The sequence below is a fragment of the Natrix helvetica genome, assembly GCF_964273705.1.
Source record: "Natrix helvetica genome assembly, chromosome: 1".
Classification (NCBI taxonomy): domain Eukaryota; kingdom Metazoa; phylum Chordata; class Lepidosauria; order Squamata; family Natricidae; genus Natrix; species Natrix helvetica.
The window spans coordinates 245,572,798-245,592,108 of record NC_138548.1 but is presented as its reverse complement, the minus strand read 5'-3'; the positions used below and the strand labels follow the sequence as shown (position 1 = coordinate 245,592,108).

Here is a 19,311-nt window from a genome sequence, read left to right as displayed (position 1 = left end):
GGCGATAGTGCTAAGGTTTCTCGGTGAAGCTAGCGCAGGAGTCGTACATCCCAGAATCTAAGGTAGCGGGAGGGGAGGTCCGGGTCTTTTTTTTTTTGGCGGGGGTGGGGGAATTCCTGCCCGGGATCGGAGCCTCTGCAACAGCCTTTGGGGAAACACCGCATCCCATCCCCCCTAATAAAAGATTTTGCTACTTGGCTGAGCCCAGGAGGTTTAAAGCATTTTGAGTGATCTAAATTGAGACGGGTTAATCCGAAGGCACTGTATACATTATAGGATTTTATGGAATGTGAGAACTGAACTATATCATCCGAAAAAGTAGTCCCCCCCCCCCACACACACACACCTTCGCGGGAAAGAGAAGACAACCGACCCGGCTGCAAAAGAAGCGAAGCCGATGCAGTCACCTTCGGGACAACCCGCCCTTTGTCAGAGAGCGGAGAAGAAAAAATAACCGCTAGTTCCAAAGAGAGATCCAGATGTTCTGCTATCAGGCCCGCTCCGGAGGAGGGAGAAAAAAAAGACCCGGAACCGGCCTTCGGCCTGCCAGCAACCTCCTTATCAGAAGCGGAGGAGCATGCAAATAGAAGGAGAGGCGAGCAGGATCACCACAGGCACAATAGGAGAGGCGGGGGTGGCACCCAGCCGCTCCTGAACTGCGCTGAGCCGAGGAGCAGCCGGAGGGGAAAAAGAAGCTAGAAGGAACTAAGGGCGGACGGAAAAGACTGCAGCCGGCAGGGTTGTTGAAAAGACGGCTCTGATCCGAAGAGCCGCGGGGTCCGGCAGGTGGTTCCTCCATGTGGAGCCTCCAACCTAGAAAAGAGCTCCGAAAAGGCGGCGGACTCCGGCGATGACCGCGCTAAGCGAGGGCCACACTAACTCACCTCCCAACACTGATTCTATGGACAATAATATAGTGGCCATTATTATAGCTACCAGTGAGTATTTTGGACGCCTGTCCCCCTCCCTCTTTTTCTTTTTCCTTTGGGATTGATGTGTTTGCCTTCGATTCTTTTTAGGGATGGAGAAAACTCCACTGACTTTCCTCCCCCTTCATTGTGTTGCCGAAAGCCATGCTTGTCTTCGGTTATAGCTGGGCTCTTCTATGCTGCAGTGTTTGTGACTTTTCTTCTTCTTCAGAAAAGTGGTCTAAGTAAATGCTCTCCAGGGTTACTAGGACTACAACTCCCAGCATGTAAGCTCACCAATCTGTAAGGGGCGTGCAAAAGCACACCAGCGTGCAAAAGCACACCAGCGTGCCTACCGTCCCTGTCCTACTGTCTCCATTTATTCGTACCCATTTCCTGTGTTCATATTTATGTTTATACTTATACCTGTTATCTTTTACATGCTTGATGAACTAAATTAAATAAATAAATAAATAAAGTTCCCAGGCTCATGGTCAAAGGAATCAAGATTGAGGAAAGCTGAATTACAGATATAATATTCTGCTTATCTTGGTTCCAGAAGCAAACCCAGATTTCAGTTGCAGAAGTAATGCTGTACTAAGCCGTTGTATATTTGATCCTGGTTTGCTCACTAACCATAGTCTGCTGGGTATATACGGTACATGGTATTAAGATGTTGACTGTGGCTATTTGGCACTGAACCCAAATCAAACCAAGCCACATTGAGGTATAGTGTAATGTGGGAATTAGCTAGTATCTGTGCATGGTGCTCTCTTGTGTCTTGTGTGAGAAGATGGGCATAAATCTTTGTAGCTCCTTGACAGGGAATTTTGATTTCACATAGGTGACTCTGAGCAGAGTATAAAGTTAATAACACAAAAACAATGCAGAAAACAACCCAAAAACATTATAAGAAAAATCTTTTGAAAAACAAAATCATTAGAAGCCGTAAACTGTTTATAATATGCCATGTGATTCATTATCAAACTGTTGACTTCAGAAATTGCCTCAGCCTTTGGACAAACTGATCAGGAGTCATCATGGAGCCATGTGTTGCTGACATATTTGCCATTGGAACAGTCTGTGCTGTATCATTTATTAAGAAGAATATCAAAATCAAATGATTTAGGGTTGCAATTAGGGCACCCAACGTTTGTTTTTTCCTTTTGCATTTTCTTTGCATGCAAATGTGTCGATGGAGACCTATGTATGATGCTTGTACTATCAAGCCAAAATCAAAATAGAGGCATTTATATTTTGAAAGCCACCGAAATATTTCTGACTAACGGGTAGACATCTTTGAAACTCAGTCTTGTACACTTCTATAGTTCCATGAGAGGAAGAAGCAGGGGCAGTCGGATGGCCAATGGGATACAGGATGTAAGGACTTGTGCTTCAGTAATCTCTGAAAGCCATACGTTTATAACTCTGCTATAAAAAAATGTGTTTTTATCCACACTAATAAAAAAATGTAAAGTCTTTTAAAGCAAATAACAGTTAGACATTCATCCATTATCTAAATAATTCTGGGATCCCTAATTGTAGACATCCTGTCCCTTGCATCCTTTTTTGTTGTTCCTATTTTGTTTCAGAAAGTTGAATGAAGAGAATTTGATCACATTTTATTTAAAAAAATGTTGGGGTTTCAAAGTGTGACAGTGTCCTGTGATACTTATGGTCTCACCTAACCACAAATATTGACAAAGTTATCCATTCTTAAAAGTGGGTGTTGTTTTGTTATTTTGCTTTTTTAGGATCTTTTCATGATTGTTCAAATTGAAAGTATAGCTACCTTTCAATCAAAAAATGCCCCAAATGCATAAGATAAAATAACTAAGAATAGTGTTAAAAACACAAATTATAATTCTAGTGAAATGTTATTATTTTAAAATTTGTGTTTACTTATAAATAAAAAGAAAAAAACACAGGCTTAAAAACAACCATGCAAAGAAATCAATAGATAAAAAGGAGAAACCTAAGCTGCCCAACAGATAAAAGCATGCTAGTGATGACAGCTGGTATTAAATATATTTCCCAGGATAAAGAGTTCCACAGTTTGAATATAGCTACTTAAAAACAGCATCTCCTCCATTCCCACCAAATGTATTGGAATAACACTGTCAGCAGAATTTGGTTTCAGAACATTTCTTGCCCCAAGATCTTTCCAGAGGCCAAAAGTTACATTCAGTGTCACCTGAGCATGTATCTCTTTGCCCTCTCTTCTGTCCCAGATGTGTCCTGCAAGGCTCCCTGGTTTATTTTGTTTCATTAATCAATATGATTCCCATTGCATCCTAAACCATCAACTTTAACCCTGGGTTTGAAGAATGCATGAAGCTAAAATCAAACCAACTACATCAGAATTTGATGTGATGTGTGACTCACACCTATGTAGCAAATAAATTAAGAGGGTTGAAAGAAACCTCAAAGGTCATCTTGTTCAATGTATTGTCGACCCAGGAAGTCTACTTCTACAGCAATCCTGATAGGTAGCCATCTATTCACAAACTGCTTTAGATCAAAAATTCCTTCTCGTGTTTACCCTGATGCTTTTCCTTATCATTTGCGCTGATTAAAGTTCAGACCTTTTAGGTGCAAGAAAACATTTTTCTACTTATTATTTATGTGACACATACTTTAGAATATCTTCTCCTGGCTAAGCATAAATTCTCCCTTTTTTCTTAGGCAATAGGTTAGACTTCAAGCCCTCATTTTCCCCTAAAGCTCACTAGGTGATGATCTCGCTTATGCTAATTGGAGATAATGTTGGCTGGATGGATGAATGGATGGATGAATAGGATATTCTTAAACTCTGGTGCCCCAAATTGGACACAATACTTTTGGGTCAATTGGCCAAATCCTCTAAGTGCTCTCCTTGTGATGGTGCAGTATAGATTTGCTCAAGTGTTTTTGGCCATTGTATTTTCCCCATAGGCATCGATGTTAGTTCAGGGGCTATTGCTTCCAGTCTTGTGTATCTGTTTTATCTTAAAGCAGAAATTTAATCTTGGTTGAACTTCATGTTGATAGTCTTGGCTTTGTGCTCTATCCTGTCAAATCAACATTGGGGAATTGGCTTTTTACAATAAAATTATTTGGGGACTTATAATTTAATTTTATCCTGCTTGCAACATGAACATAGTGCTGAGCAGTCAGGTTTTTCCAGAGCAAATCAGAAACGCTCATTTAAACTAATAAAATCCCAATAAATAAAAAGCAGGTGAGAATTCTGCTGACTCCGCTGACTCTAAATAAATACCAGGTTTTTTTAAATTAACTTCCTTGATCGAGCCATATTTGAGGCAGGTTATTTAAAGTCAGTTTTCTACATATGAAGTCCCTAATTAGGAGGCTTAAATTAACATTTTTAATTAGGAACATAGCCAAAAAATATAAATACTTTTTGAAAATGTTAAATTCATTCTTTTTGAACTTTTGCCTCAACTGGCAGATCCAAATTTTAACATTAATTTATGAGCTCTATTATTCTGATACTACAGAGAAAAGTATAGTGCAGCAACCTGCTGTATTTTTTAAACTGTATTCACCCAAAGTCTTTATATAGTATATCCCAACTCTCCAGAAGTGATTCCCAGAAGGTAGTCCTCAACTTACAACCACAATTGAGCCCAAAATTTATGTTGCTAAGTGAGAAATTTGTTAAGTGAGTTTTGCCCCATTTTACGACTTTTCTTGCCACATTTGTTAAGTAAATCACTCCAGTTGTTACATTAGTAACACGGTAGTTAAGTGAATCTCGCTGCCCAATTGACTTTGTTTGTCAAAAGGTTGCAAAAGGTAATCACATGACTCCAGGACACTACGACCGTCATAAATGTGATTCGGTTGTCAAGCATCTGAATGTGAGTCATGTGATCACCTGGATGCTGCAACGATCATACGTGTGAAAAATGGTCATAAGTCACTTTGTAAAGTGTCATTGTAACTTCAAACATTCACTAAATGAATTGTTGTCATTTGAGGATTAGCTGTAGAAATATTGAGAGTCATAAACCAATATATGCGAAGACATCATATTGTGAAAATGGAACCCAATGGAATTTAGCTAAAGTGAAACGGCTGAATTAATCTAAGAGCTGCAGCTAGTGATATTTGGCTTATTTTAATGAACTTCTACAGAAACAGATTACAATTGAGAACTTAATAAGTATCTTGTGCAGGAAGGAAATGTTATCATCTGATCTTTAGAGGTGGTAGAAATCTGTGCATGCAAAAATAAAGAGAGGAAGACCACCATACAGAGCTCCCTATTTTCAGTCCTTTAAAAGCCAATGGGACTGCTGGGAAGTAAACATTCAGTAGAATTACAGATTCTAAAAGCTGGAAGCTTAGTCCTCTGTGTTCAACAACTATTTAATTGCTGATATTTTCACTTCATTACGTGAGATACAATTTCATTCAATTATTTGTCAAATGCTTCCCTCTTACTGAGCACTATGTAGAGTAGAATAAAGAAAGGTCTGCCCACGAATTTATGTTCTAAGAATAAGGAAAAGGGAGAGGCAGGGATTAAGAAGAGAGGAAATTGGTAAAGCAAAACCTGGTAAAAGAATTTCTTTCTTTCTTTCTTTCTTTCTTTCTTTCTTTCTTTCTTTCTTTCTTTCTTTCTTTCTTTTTCTTTCTTTCTTTCTTTCTTTCTTTTTCTTTCTACATTACAATCCAGGGATGAAAAAGTAATTTGAGAGGAGGGTCAAAACTTATAAATAGCAGACATAATTTTAGATTTAAGAAGAGCAGTTTGGTCTCACAAAGCAAACATTTTGACTGCAATCTCCCCAAACCCCTATCAGTAGACCAAAACCCCTAGGATGGCCTACCCCAACCTGATGCGGGGCATATTGTTGATATCATTTGGCAGCTGTTGAAGATAATAGGTGTTGTAATTTACTATACCTAGAAGTCACCAGTTAAAAGAAATGTTAAAGGATATCTCTAAAATCCTACCTTCACCAAGAAGATTCCTATATCTTGGTTATAGTTAGGCATGTACTTGACTAATGTATAGCTATATACCTGTAGCTGCATTAAAAGAAGAAAAAACCCTAGTATGACAGAGAGAGAATAGAGTAGAGTAGAACAGAACAGAAAAACAGAGTTGGAAAGGACCTTGGAGCTCTTCTAGTCCAACCGCCTGCTTAGGCTATGCCTGATACCTAGATTTTTAAGATGGAGGATTATTTATTTGATGGTGCATTCAATATGAAGTCTAAAGATGCAAGGCTGCGCTTCATGGGGAGACCATCTGATATAACTGCATCTCCCAGTATATTTTGTTTGATTTAGAACAGCTGGAGAAAGGAATAAAACTCGAAATTGAATAAGAAGCATAGCTCAGCATAGCTTTATGCACTTTCACTTTACAGACCATTGTAACAGATTACCTCAGATGACCCAACTCATACTGTGCTACTAACAGACCTCTGAAAAGTATGTGGTAAGGAAGGGGTGCCTAGGAATGGACTATGTCCACTGAAACAGTGTGTCCCACCTGATTAACCCCACCCATTAGATAATGGACAAGAGCAAATTCTTTTGAGATACTAAGAAATAAAGGTCAAGAGTGAGGAAACTAGGACTGTCTGGAGAAACAACTTTATTTTTTTATCAGCTGTAAGAAAGATAGGCTTCCTGACACACAGGTTTCCCAGTCTCATGACTTTCTATGCAGAGCAAAACTTCAAAAATTGTGTAATTAGATCTGTTCCTTCTCCACAAAGAACAAGAAGAGAACATGGAATGCCAATGGAAGTGTAGCATGTTTTCATTTCTTCCTCCACATATTCTAATTCCTTGTTGAACCTAACGGCTTCTGTTGAGTATCTGGAGACAAATTTGTCATACCATTCTTAGCCTGGTTTTTTTAGTATAGTATCTCCCTGAAAATGTAGAGAAGTTTCTCTGGATGTTTAAGGCATTTACTATTTATATACATTTTTATAATATTGGCTTCATGAATAGTCTCTTACCAAAAAAAAAAAAAAGTTGGACATGTCTCTTCCCCAAAGGCTTGCATACCAAATTATGATTTCAGAGAAGAAATTTTAGCACTGTTCCTCATGACATAAAACTGAATTGTGGAGACTTAAAAAATGAATAATTTTTCCAAGTTGTACAATGAAGTAATTGTTGGATTGGGAAGATCCAGGTTCAAGTCTCCTTTTATCATGAAAGTTTGTTAGGTGTCCATGGGCTAATCTCTTTATCTCTTTGCTCAACCTATCTCATACGATTGTTGTGGTGGAGAATTTGGAGAAGGGAATGTTTTATCCACCACCACCAGCTCCTGGAGAAAAGGCAACATATAAATTGAAAGAATCACAAATAATTGCATTTAAGGAAGCTTGCATAATTATAAGTATGGAAAGGTTTGCTCATTGGTTTGCTTGTTTTGTTTGAAAGTTTTATAATCACCATTCTTCAATAGAATTTATAGGAAGACTTTGAAATCCAGGTTGAAGCCTGGAGCCAATTCAGGACTACATGATCATTATACCAACCATGGGCCTATCTCAGATCCTTGTCAACCCATGACTTGTTGGATTCCTAGTCTTATAACTGGCTAAAGAAAGAGTCAATAGTTCTGCAAACTCTTTGTAATAAAGAAATGACTTCCTTCTAGTATTTAGATTGCTGGTGACAGATACTTTCCAGAGGTATAAATACATTAGTAGAGTAGTCTGCTCTAGATAATTAACCTACAGAGAACAATCTAAGGGATTCCTAAATACTCTATGCGATTTCTGGTTGGCAGAGCTGGTGATCACATCAAATATCACACTGTGGAAGGATGAGATGGAAAGAGCCATTGAAACAATTGTACCACCAGAGATGGTATTCAGCAGGTTCTGACCAGTTCTGGAGAACCAGTAGCAGAAATTTTGAGTAGTTCAGAGAATCAGTAAAGACCACCTCTGAAGTCATAATCTTTGGAGCAATGGATTATCAAATGGATTGCATTCCTATTGCTGCAGTGATATATTTGCTATTTCAGCTATGGGCCTTTTGATTTCCTTGTATTTTTCATTGGCATTACAAGTATCTTTAGCCTCTAGGACAAGGTGTCAAACTCATTTTCATTGAGGCCCACACCAGGGCTGTGATTGACCTGGGGGGGGGCATGGCAGCTTGACACCACTCCTCAAACTGCTGGCATTGCACTGGGTAGACTGGGCTGAAGCCGCGCGGGCCCAATGTTTCCTCTTCGCATTGGGTAGACCAGGCTGAAGCCACGTAGGCCAGCCCCTTACATTTTCCAGGACAGCCCCATGGGCCCACGGGCCTTGAGTTTGACACCCTTGCTCTAGAACAACTCCTCTCTTCATTTCTGTTAGCAGGCCACGCTGGCTGGAGATGACAAGTGTTGTAGATCTTGGGGAAGCCTAGGCTGAAGTTGAACACGCACTTTGTAGAGATTTCACTGAGCTTGATGGCGTTTGAAAGCTGTTGCAAGATGTTTCATTGTATTTCCCTTTTTCTCTTCTTCGTTAGCAGTTTCTTCCTCGGTGTTCATCGTGGCCATTTTGGTGCTATTGCTCCTTTTGTACCACCGGGACCCTCTGTGCTGCCAATTTCTGTGCTCTTGCCGACTATTCCAGAGCCCTAGCCAATATGTGAGTATCTCGCCAGTTTGGCTGCTTCTTCGGGTTTCATCCGCTTCCCTTGCCCATCAGGCCATACCGTTCCCCCCGCCCGTTTTGGATCCTGGGTAAAGAGCGTGCCTCTTTGTGTTCTGCAAGGCCTGGAGGCCACACGCTGCTCCCCTGCACGGCCTCTGGCAGGCCTCCCTTTGCATGGTTGTCATTCTCACTCTTGGAATAACGAAGTCTAGTTTTCTTTTCTGCCGGCTGAATAGCAACTCGAGGTCTATTTACGGTTCTCTCCTGCCAAGTTATAGTGTTGCTCACCCAGGAGCGCCTGTTTACTCCCCACTCTGTCTACAAACAAAGCCTTTTCACCTGAGCCTGTCCCTGAGCCTGGCTGCTTCTGAGAGTGGGCGGCACTATCCGGGAGCGGGTATTGAAGTATGGGAACAGATGGGAAGGTAACACTCAGAGCGAGTCGTGTCAGGGGGTAATGATGGTGCCTAGAGTACCATGCCTCTCCTTACCTTTCTGGCCCTTTCAGCCCCAGGGCCTCCTCTTTTTCCTCACAGGGATGGAAAGCAGCAGGGAATGCTCCTGTTAGGAACTCGTAAATGCAGACAACTCCATTCTCCGTTGCCAGTATCCCGGCAACCGGCATTATACCTTTCACAGTTCACGACTGGGGACAGCCAGAAAGAGAACATTCTCCCGAGTTCCCCCTTTCTCTCTTTTGCGGAGGCACATTGTGGTGTTTTTAAAATTTAAAGAATGCTTGTTTGCAAGCACTGAAGAAGTAGAACCAAAAGGATTGCAGAATAGGTGGATTCATTACACCTTCTGCCCATTCTCTCATCCTGCCCCACCCCACCCCAACCGTTACAAATTCAAAAATCTCGGAGGGTATAGCCCAGGGGTGAAATTTAGCATGTTCTGACAGGTTCTGGAGAACCAATAGTGGAAATTTTGATCAGGTCGGAGAACCGGCAAATACCACCTCTGGCTGGCCCCAGAGTGGGGAGGGAATGGAGATTTTGCAGTATCCTTCCCCTGCCACGCCCACCAAGCTATGCCCATAGAACCAGTAGTAAAAAAAATTGAATTTCACCACTGGTATAGCCTGAGGTCTATTCTGACTTGCGATATTGTATGTATGTATTTCCATATCCAGAGGTATGTCAGGCCTAGGAGCCAATCTTTTGCATTGGGCCTTCAGGCCTGCCACATTTATTGCTATGGGAAACTGGGAGGGGGATAATATGGAGTGGGGTAGATATAGTCAAAATAACATTCCTTTCTCAGACAGTCAAGGACACTTTGCCCTGCATCTGGAGTGGCATGATTGGGAGGCATCTCCAGTTAGGACGGTGCCAGATTGGACCATGTGATGGACAATTGGGGGCTGGACAGGGGCTGGAACTTTTTTGGGGGCGGGGAAAATCTGGAAGCTTTCAGATTTGGGTTTTCTGAGATGTGCCAATATGACATCTCTAATAAAATGGAACTTTGAGGAATCTCAATGGCATTACTTGGAACCTTGACATTCAGTTATAGGATTGGCCGTTAAAATAAACCTCTTCTGCCCTATGCCACAAATGCCATGCATCCTATCACTCTTGACGAAGTATCTAAGAGTTTTCTATAATCCACATTGAAAGTCCAAAGAGTCTGCATTTCAAAGAAGACGTTACTAAGATAATTGTGATGCAAGTAGAGTCTGCGCTACTCTCTCTCTTGCCTCTACTATACTCCCCCCCTCATTTGTTGCAGCAACAGTCCCTTGTAGGTTTCCAGTTTAAATAGAGCTGTCTGTCATTTTACATAAGTCGCCTTCTCCCATAGCTGTAGTAAGTGTAGAGTAGTGTTTTTAGTTCTCCCCTCTGTGTTCAGAATAATGGAATCATTGTATAGTAAATCTAAATCATATGGAATTATGGAAGTTAGAAAGACAGTGTGGTATAATTCTGTGTAGAAACTGCTTGAGAATATCTTGGAAGCAGCTGACATCTGTCTCATCTATGATTCAGCCAAGTGTTTTGCGATAAGGCTTTCTTGGGACAGCTTTTTCTCAGGAAGTTCTTTATTACCAAATGTCCCCAGGGTAAGTAGAAAGGCTGCCTTCATGCAACATTTGTTTTTCTTAAGCCGCCCCTGTTCAATAAGGCACGAAAACTCCCAGGGTGAAAGTATGACAATTAGCCTGGTCATCCTAGCTGATTTTATGTGCAAAGGCATGTCAAGGTCTCACGATGGTTCTTGCTGATTTTTCTTAGAAGTGCATCGGCCTAAGAACTATGTTAGTCTCTGTTTAGAGTTTTCAGAGTTTTGTTTTAAAAGCCGAGGTCGAGTCAAACTGTCTTGGCTTGGAGAGCATGTCCTGTGAGTCGATAGATGTCCCCAAGGATCTAGTTCTCATGGTGGTTCTTGATTACTTTTCTCAGAAGAAATGCAAAATATATATAAGCCAAATACCACTCATCACGAAATCTCCAGAACTGTAAAGCCTCCTACAAACTTGAAATTCGGCATGTATGTTCCAGTTGGCTTCTAGGTGCTTGCTAAAAAGAATTTTTCAAAATGATCATCAGTATTTCTTATACAGTATTATATTAACATGTGTCGATACTAAGGAGTTAAATGTTCTACTCCCCCTCCCCACCTGAAAGAAACTCTGTTCCAACTGCCAGTTGCCTTATATGGATGTGGCCAGCATGTGACTCATGCGGCCTACAGGCTGGGAGTTTAGACATTCTACTCCCCCTCCCCACCTGAAAAGAACTCTGTTCCCACTGCCAGTTGCCTTATATTAATATGCTCTGATGCTAAGGAGTTAGACATTCTACATTAATTTTCAAGCTTTAAGTGTCAATTTATCAAGCCCGATCACATAGTTTCATAGTGAAGCATGGGTATCCAGCTAGTAATGCATAAAACTATTACTGGTTTAGCCATTGATTGCTGAGTTAACCACCGTTGACTGGTTTTGATCTATTTCTAAAAACAAACGAACCACATTGAAACAGAGCAGCATAAAAAACATACCCTTGTAACTTTTTCTTTAACCTGTTGTCCTCTGTGTGCATTGGAATGTCCCAGAATTTTCAGTTACCAATCAAGCAGGAATTCTTAAAGGCTGGATTATTTGGAGAGGAACAGACATGGGATAGATCCTTTAAGCTGTTACTTGATTTGGAATTATCTGGCCAACTATACTTTTTAATAGGTACACAGACCCCAGTTTTTTTGCATGCCCATTTACAAAGGTTTCTGAAAAGTTTGGTTGGCTGATGAAGGTAAGACTGCCTTGAACATATTGGTCTATTGTGATCCTAAAGCAGTCGTGCTGAACTCCGGTCCGATGAATCTATGCCACATGTCAGCTAAACTTCCAAAACCCTAAAGCAGTGTTTAAGATACAGACTTTAGCTCCTACCTTATAGATCTTTAAAATGGCCAAGGTTAAGAATCTCTAACCTAAACCAATATCTTGTTCTTGCTTCTGGCTTCAGAAGTTGTGAGAGCTTCATCACTGGAAGGTTTCAAGAAGAGACTGGATTGCCATCTGTCAGAAATTGTGTCGGGTCTCCTGCTTGAGCGGGGGGGTCAGACTAGATGACCGACAAGGTCCCTTCCAACTCTGTTTTTCTGTTATTATTCTGCTTATTTTTCAAATCCCAGATTCAGATTTCAGACCAAACATGAAACTTCTCATGGGCGCTGGTGGCGGTGTCCTTTGTTTTTGTTTTGCTTTTTTGGGGGGCGGAGGGGGGAGGGGTAGGAAGGATCTTTTGGCTGGCCTTAGCAATGGGATTAATTGGCAAACTAATATTCCTTTCTGATAGTTCCACTTGACAAGACTTGTCTTCAAATAGCAGGTCTCTGCACTCAATTCTGTATTCTAGGAAAAAGGGGGAAATGCAAAATGGAGGCTTTGACCTCTATTAGTCATTCGAATTCATGCTTCATATTTCTTTACATCATGACTGGTCACACACTGACTGCAGTACTATGTCTAATTACAATTTCCTGTCCCTCTTCCCAAGAGGGTGGCCCCCATTGTTAACAATAAAGGACTTTCAACTGCAATCAAGTGAAAACTCTCCTCCCCAAAGGAATCATCCTGCAGAGAGTAGACGTGGAGTGGAAAAACTCTGGGAAGGACCAGCCAGAGGGATTTTACTAGATGACTCACTCTTCTTTTCACTGGGGCTCCTTTAGTCATAGCTCCCCATAGGACCATTATTCTTCGGATAGGGCTTCAAGTGGGAAATGCGGTCACAATCATTTTGCCATTGCAAGCATACGCAGTTGCATGTGCAAACCTTTGGGAGAATGGCACCACATTGCCTACAGGTTTAGTAAAATAATATTGAAATTATCAAGATGGCTTACACTTTCTATAGTCAGAGAAACCTTTGGATGTTGTAGGTTAAAACAAAACGTTATATGAGATCAGATCAAAAACTTGTCTAGTCAGGCACGAGAGCTGTACAGATGATCCTGGAAAGAACCCAAGAGGAGCTTGAAAGCAATCGTATTTTCCCGAGTGAGAGACAGGAGGCTCCAGTACTGGTATTAACACGTCCAATTGGCCACGAGACTGGGATGAAGCTGAAGCCACGCCTCTCTGCTCCACCCTTGACTTCCAGCTTGATCGCAGTCCGGCCCAGAAACGAGACATAAATATTTTTTCTCCTGTTAATTCCTCTACTGCAGTGGTTCTCAACCTTCCCAATGCCGCGATGCTTTAATAAGTTCCTCATGTTGTGGTGACCCTCAACCATAAAATTATTTTCATTGCTACGTCATAACTGTAATTTTGCAATTTTCTAATGGTCTTAGGCGACCCCTGTGAAAGGGCCGTTCGACCCCCAAAGGGGTCGCGACCCACAGGTTGACAACCGCTGCTCTACTGGTACCTCCTTGCCTCTGCAGCCTCTGGAAAGAAAGCGCCCTTCTCCTGCAGTAAGAATCTCTGCATGGTTCCTATTACTGGCCACCAGGGAGGTTATTTTAAACTGCTGGGGGCTGGAGAGCTCGGCCGCTGTTGCGGCGGCCATTTTTGGCTCCGCTGAACACATGGCGTCAGTCCCTGGGTCCTGGGCGATCGTGAGGCTTGCGGGCTCGGGATTTCCAGCTCCACGGCCTCCCATCGCTCCGCTTTGCTGGCTGAAGACTTCGGCGGCTGAATTCGAACCGTGGCGATCCCAGAGCGCTAACAAGTGCACGAAGAGGCTTTTGGAGGCTGCGGGCATGCAGCGGAGCGGCGAGAAGGCGCGTGGGTGTCTAGAGCTGAGGCAAGCCGAGGCGGCAGCCCCCAGGCACAACGTGCTCGGTGTTGATGCAGGGGCTGCCTAGATGGGGAGAAAGCAGCATTTGTTCCTGCCTTTATTTCTCCTTTGCCTGTTGCAGCTGAAGAGAGGGAGTTGAGAGGCTTCGCAAGGAAGGTGAGTACTGCCACGTAGCAAGATGGCAGAGGAAGCTGGAAGGTCCCCTTTGTCCCCATGTTCCCATGGGGAGAGCCCATCTTCCAGGCAGCACCCCACTGCCTCTGCCAGGGCTCAAAAGGCTGCTGCTGCTGCCTCTCGTCCCTCTCGTGCCACCCAGAGGGATGAACTAAGGAGGCATAAGGCAATTTCAAAAACCTTTTCCAGGGCTGAGAAATTGAGGGTCCTGCAGGGTAGGCTCAGTACCTCTCCCCCCTCCCCAGTCTCGATCACCTCTGGAGGGTGAGTCTCAGCCTGTTCCCCCCCCCCCCCAGGTTCTCCGGATTCCCTAGGGAGGTTTTTGGGGGAAGTTTCCCCCTCTCCATCTCTCTCCCTGGAAGGCCAGGATATGGACTTGGAAGATTCCTGTTTCCATGTGGATCCCATGGGGGATCAGGCCTTGCCTAGGCCCATCCTAGCTCCCCAGGCTGGGGTAGCTCAAGATCCAGAGAATTCCGGCTGGGCTTCTTTGGATGTGGACAATCTCCCCAAAGGGTTGCAGAATCTTATTGAAAGGGCCATCTCCTCAGGAATTGTGGCTCGCTTGCAGCAACAGGCCACTCGGTCCTTAGCATCAGATCAAGGCAAGACCCCTGGGGCCAGTTCCTTCCAGGCACACCCACCCTCCGTTTCTGTGATCCACCTGTCTCCCCTTCCCTGGATAGTGAAGGCTTGGTAGCAGGGGATAAGGCCCAAAGAGACCCTGATCTATCTGAGGATGAGGAGGATGCCAAGCCGGAACCTCCGACCTTTACTGGCCTTTTCCCCAAAAATTTATTTTAATCTCTTGTGCGCAAGGCGAAGGGAGTAAGGAAGGAGTGAAGGATGGGGCTAAGGATGGAGCTGCAGAGGGGACTGCAGTGAAGAAACCTCGGGGCCGGGTTTTCTCTAAGCCCAAGGCTGTTAAGGAGGAGATCCCTGCTCCTCACCTCTTCCTGGAGGTGGTGAAGGAACAATGGGAGAAACCTGCTGCTTTCCCAAACCCTGGCAGTAATGATAGACGTTTTTATAATATTGAGCCAGATTTTTCCCAGGTCTTAAAGCTACCCACTGTGGACCCACCTGTGGTTGCTTTGGTGTCTCCTGTTTCTCTGGTGGCCAAGGATGTGGCTGACAACCTTAAAGTGGATGACAAGAAGGTGGAGATGACACTGAGGAAGATGTTCCAGTCTACGGCCTGGGCTATCTTGTGGATGGAGAAGATCCAGGAACGCATCCCCCCTGAAGATATGTGGCTGCACCAGGACCTAAACACGTTGGTGGCGGTGGTGCAGTTCTCGGCTGATGCCACGTTGAATGCCATGAAGTTCACTTCCAGGGCTATGGCGTCATCCGTTACCTCTCGTCACCTTCTTTGGCTCCGGGGGTGGCAGGCATGTCAAAGTGGCAGCTGGCGTCGGCCGACTACATGGGGGGCTCCCTCTTCGGGGCCACTCGACCTGCTCCTAGTGGAGGACAAGAATAAGAAAAAAGTCCTGCCCACCTCAGCGAAGAAGGTGGAGCAAAAGTTACTCCGTTTTGCCGCAAGCCCTCGTACCAACCTCAGGAACAGGAAGCTCAGCAGAGCAGGTACTCTCAGGTCAGAGAGGCAGCCCAAGTGCAGTTACAATAGGGACAGGTTTTGCTTCCAACAACAGGGTAAGCGTCCCTTTCAAGGGGGAGGTGGTCGCCCGTACCGCTGGGGCAAATAGGTCGGGCCCGACCCCACCCATTGGTGGTTGCCTAGCTCTCTTCTCTGAGGCCTGGGCGGAAATCTCCTCGGATGCCTGGGTGATCAGCACGGTCACTCATGGTCTTTGTTTAGAGTTCATTTCCCTTCCCCCAAATTTCTTTTGTTCTTTTTCCCCAGCCCAACCCATAGAGAAATGCAGGTTGATGCGTCAGGCTATTAAACATCTGCTTGACATCGCTGCAGTGGAACCGGTCCCAACGGACCAGGTGGGTCGGGAGTTCTATTCGAACCTGTTCCTTGTGCTCTTCGGGGAGTTGGAGAGCTATCTTCGACTTGAAGCTGTTGAACCAATATTTGATTTATTGCAAATTCAAGATGGTCTCCCTTAAGTCCATTTTGGCAGGTGTTTGGGAGGGGGATTACATGGTGTATATAGATCTGACGGAGGCTTACCTCCATATTCCCATATTCCTGGATCATAGGCGCTTCCTCCAGTTCTCCTACCTGGGGCACCATTACCAATATTGGGCCCTGTCATTTGGGTTGTCTTCTGCACCCAGGTCTTTCACCAAGGTGCTGGCGGTAGTGGCGGCGTATCTAAGGACGTTTCCCATTAGGCTACATTGCTACCTGGATGACATCCTCATCCAGAGGGCATCCCCGAGTCAGACAAGGGCAGACCTTATGCAGGTTATAGACACTCTACAATGGTTAGGTTTTTCTGTTAATTTTGAAAAGAGTTCTCTCTCCCCATCCACTAGGATCCTCCATTTGGAGGCGGTTATAGATTCCTGTTCAGGAAAGGTTTTCCTCTCCCTGGACCTCAGGTCCAGTTTGGTTAAAATTGTTAAGCAGATCCACGGGGAGCATTATGTTCCCATAGCCCTTCACTCCAGCTTGTTGGGGAAGCTCATATCCTGCATCGAGGTAGTGCCGTGGGCGCGGTTGCACGCCAGGACTTTGCAGTGGTGACTCCTGCCGTTCCAGAGGGCCAACACCAGCAGCTCGCCAGCCAAGGTAAAGGCCACCCCTCAGTTACTGAGCTCTCTCAAGTGGTGGATGTCCCCAGCCTTGCTCCAGAGGTGCGACTTCAGGGACCAGGAGCGCCTCCTTCTAACCATGGACACCAGTCTGTTTGGCTGTAGGCGACCCTGGGGTCTCAGTTGGCACAGGGTCGGTGGTCATGGCAGGAGCTCTGACACAATATCAACTGGTTGGAGCTCCAGGCAACCCATCTGGTGCTTTGACACTTTCGGGTCTCCGTCGAGGATCGTCACATCCTGATTCTCACCGACAACGTGGTGGCCAAGGCCCACATCAGTCGGCAGGGCGGCACACATTTCAAGGCACTGCACCCCGAGGTGATGTCGCTGGGCAACTGGGCGGAGAGACACCTGCGGTCAATCCAGATGGAGCACATTACGAGGGTCGACAAACATCAGGCCGACTGGTTGAGTTGAGAGACGGTGGACAACAGAGAGTGGAGCCTCTCCCTGGAGCTGTTTCAGAGCATCTGCCAGAGGTTCGGGCAACCGGTAGTGGGCCTCTTCGCCACTCCAGCCAACGCACAGCTTCCCCTGTTCTTTTCTCGGTTCACGGTTTGGGGAATGGAGGGGGTCAACGCACTTTGCATGAGGTGGCCAGATGGGCTGTTGTACGCTTTTCCTCCCCTCCCCCTCATTCCCGGGGTCGTTCAGAAGCTAGTCAGGGAACAGGCAGAGCTGATCCTTGTGGCACCGCGGCATTGGCCATGGAGGGCCTGGTTTGCAGATCTCATGACCCTGTCGGTCCAGGCTCCATGGCGGATTCCGGAGGGGGAGATAGAGTTGCACCAGGGGAGGCTAGTTCACCCGGAACTACACTGGCTGCAACTAGCCGTGTGGAGATTGAGCAGGAGCACCTGAGAGAGGCTCACTTGTCGCTACGCGTGATTAGGACCATAGAGGCCTCATGCAGACAATCTACCACAATGATCTATGACTACACCTGGGCTTCCTTTGTGACCTGGTGCCAGGCTGCTCAGGTGGTGCCCACCAGGGCCTCAGTTCCACAGATCCTGGATTTTGTCCAAGACGGGTTGGATAGGGGGCTTTCCCTGAGCACTGTGCATAGGCAGCTGGCTGCCCTGGCTACAGTTCTTCCAGGTGAGGGATCTGTTTCCCTCACCCAATTACCCATTGTTAAGAAGTTTCTTCGGGAGAGTCTCCAACTTGTGCCCTCCGGTGGTCCATAGGTTCCCCACGTGGAATCTCCCTACGGTGTTGCGGGCTCTCATGGCTGAACCCTTTGAGCCGTTGAGGATGATTAGCCTGAAGCTCCTAATTCTTAAAGTGGCCATCACGTCGGCTAGACGGGTGTCAGGGTTAGGGGCACTTTCCTCCAGGGAGGATTTGTGCATGTTCCACAGCAACAAGCTTGTGTTGAGGTTAGATCCAGTTTTTATGCCAAAGGTGAATTCTATTTTCCATCCTGCAGGAGATTGTACTGCCGGATTTTTGTCCCGATCCGGTTATGGAACAAGAACAGCAGTGGCACCGGTTGGATGTCCAATGGGCTCTGCGTATATATTTGAAGTGGACGGCCTCCTTCTGGAGGTCGGAGGCGCTATTCTTATCCTTCCAACCTTTGGCGCTGGGTAAGCGGGTTACGTCTTCCACCATTAGCTAGTGGATCCGCTTGGCTATTGCCCTGGCGTATGAGTCCCAGAGGTTGCCTATGCCGGCTGGTGTTACAGCACATTCGACGAGGAGTGCTGCCACCTCAGCAGCTTGGGCCTCCCAAGCCCTGATAGACAACATTTGCAGAGCGGCAATGTGGGCTTCACCATCGCCGTTTATTCGGCATAACAGGTTGGATGCGTTCGCATCGGCTGATGTGGTGTTCGGGCGTAGAGTGCTACAGCAGGTCATTGCGGATCGTTAGTTTCCCACCCATGGGACTTAGCTTTGGTAAGTCCCACTACTGGAGCCTCCTGTCCCTCACTCCGGAAAATGGCAGTTGGTCTTACCTGAACTGCTATTTTAGGAGTTGGGACAGGAGGCTCCAATTCCCGCCCTAGGTTAGTTAGTCTAGCAGGGGTGGTGGGAGTTCTCCTTTGTGCCTTGTTTTCAGGTCTCGAGGGAGCTTGCTTTGATGAAACTGGAAGTCAAAGGTGGAGCACAGAGGCATGGCTTCAGCTTCATCCCAGTCTCATGACCAATTGGGCGTGTTAATACCACTACTGGAGCCTTCTGTCCCAACTCCTAAAATAGCAGTTCAGGTAAGACCAACTGCCATTCTCTGGACTTGCTCCTCAGTAATCAGAACTGAGCGGCATAACTGCATAGCAATCATCAGGACTTCTGTGTTCAGGTCATTTGTGAGTTCATTATTAAAACAAACTCCCTGGAAACGCACATTCCTATTTACTTTTATGTCTGCTCCTCCCCTCCTCTGAACTATCTTTCCTATCAAATTTATTTTCTGACTCGCCGTTTTAATAGAAAATAATGCAGATCCCAGAAGTCAAAATCAGATCCTTTCCACTTCAGAGAATATAGAAACACACACACACACACACAAAGAGAGAGAGAGAGAGAGAGGGAGGGAGGGAGGGAGAGAGAGGGAAGGAGAGAGTCTTAAAATGAGGAAATGAAGAAGCTTTC

The 19,311-nt window shown here is 45.1% G+C and overlaps 1 protein-coding gene across 2 annotated transcripts in view; it reads left to right on the top strand.

The window, feature by feature from the left end:
• The first annotated feature begins 238 nt into the window (after positions 1–238).
• Positions 239–19,311, top strand: part of LOC309383591 (uncharacterized protein) — a 38,729-nt gene continuing 19,656 nt past the window's right edge. The window contains exons 1-2 of one of the 2 annotated variants that reach the window (XM_081936338.1): positions 239–938; positions 8,421–8,539. In XM_081936338.1, the coding sequence (XP_081792464.1) occupies positions 851–938; positions 8,421–8,539 (207 nt within the window). In that variant the 5' untranslated portion in view covers positions 239–850. Of the gene's footprint in view, positions 939–8,417; positions 8,540–19,311 lie in introns of both variants that reach the window. The other variant, XM_081936337.1, reaches the window with a different exon arrangement.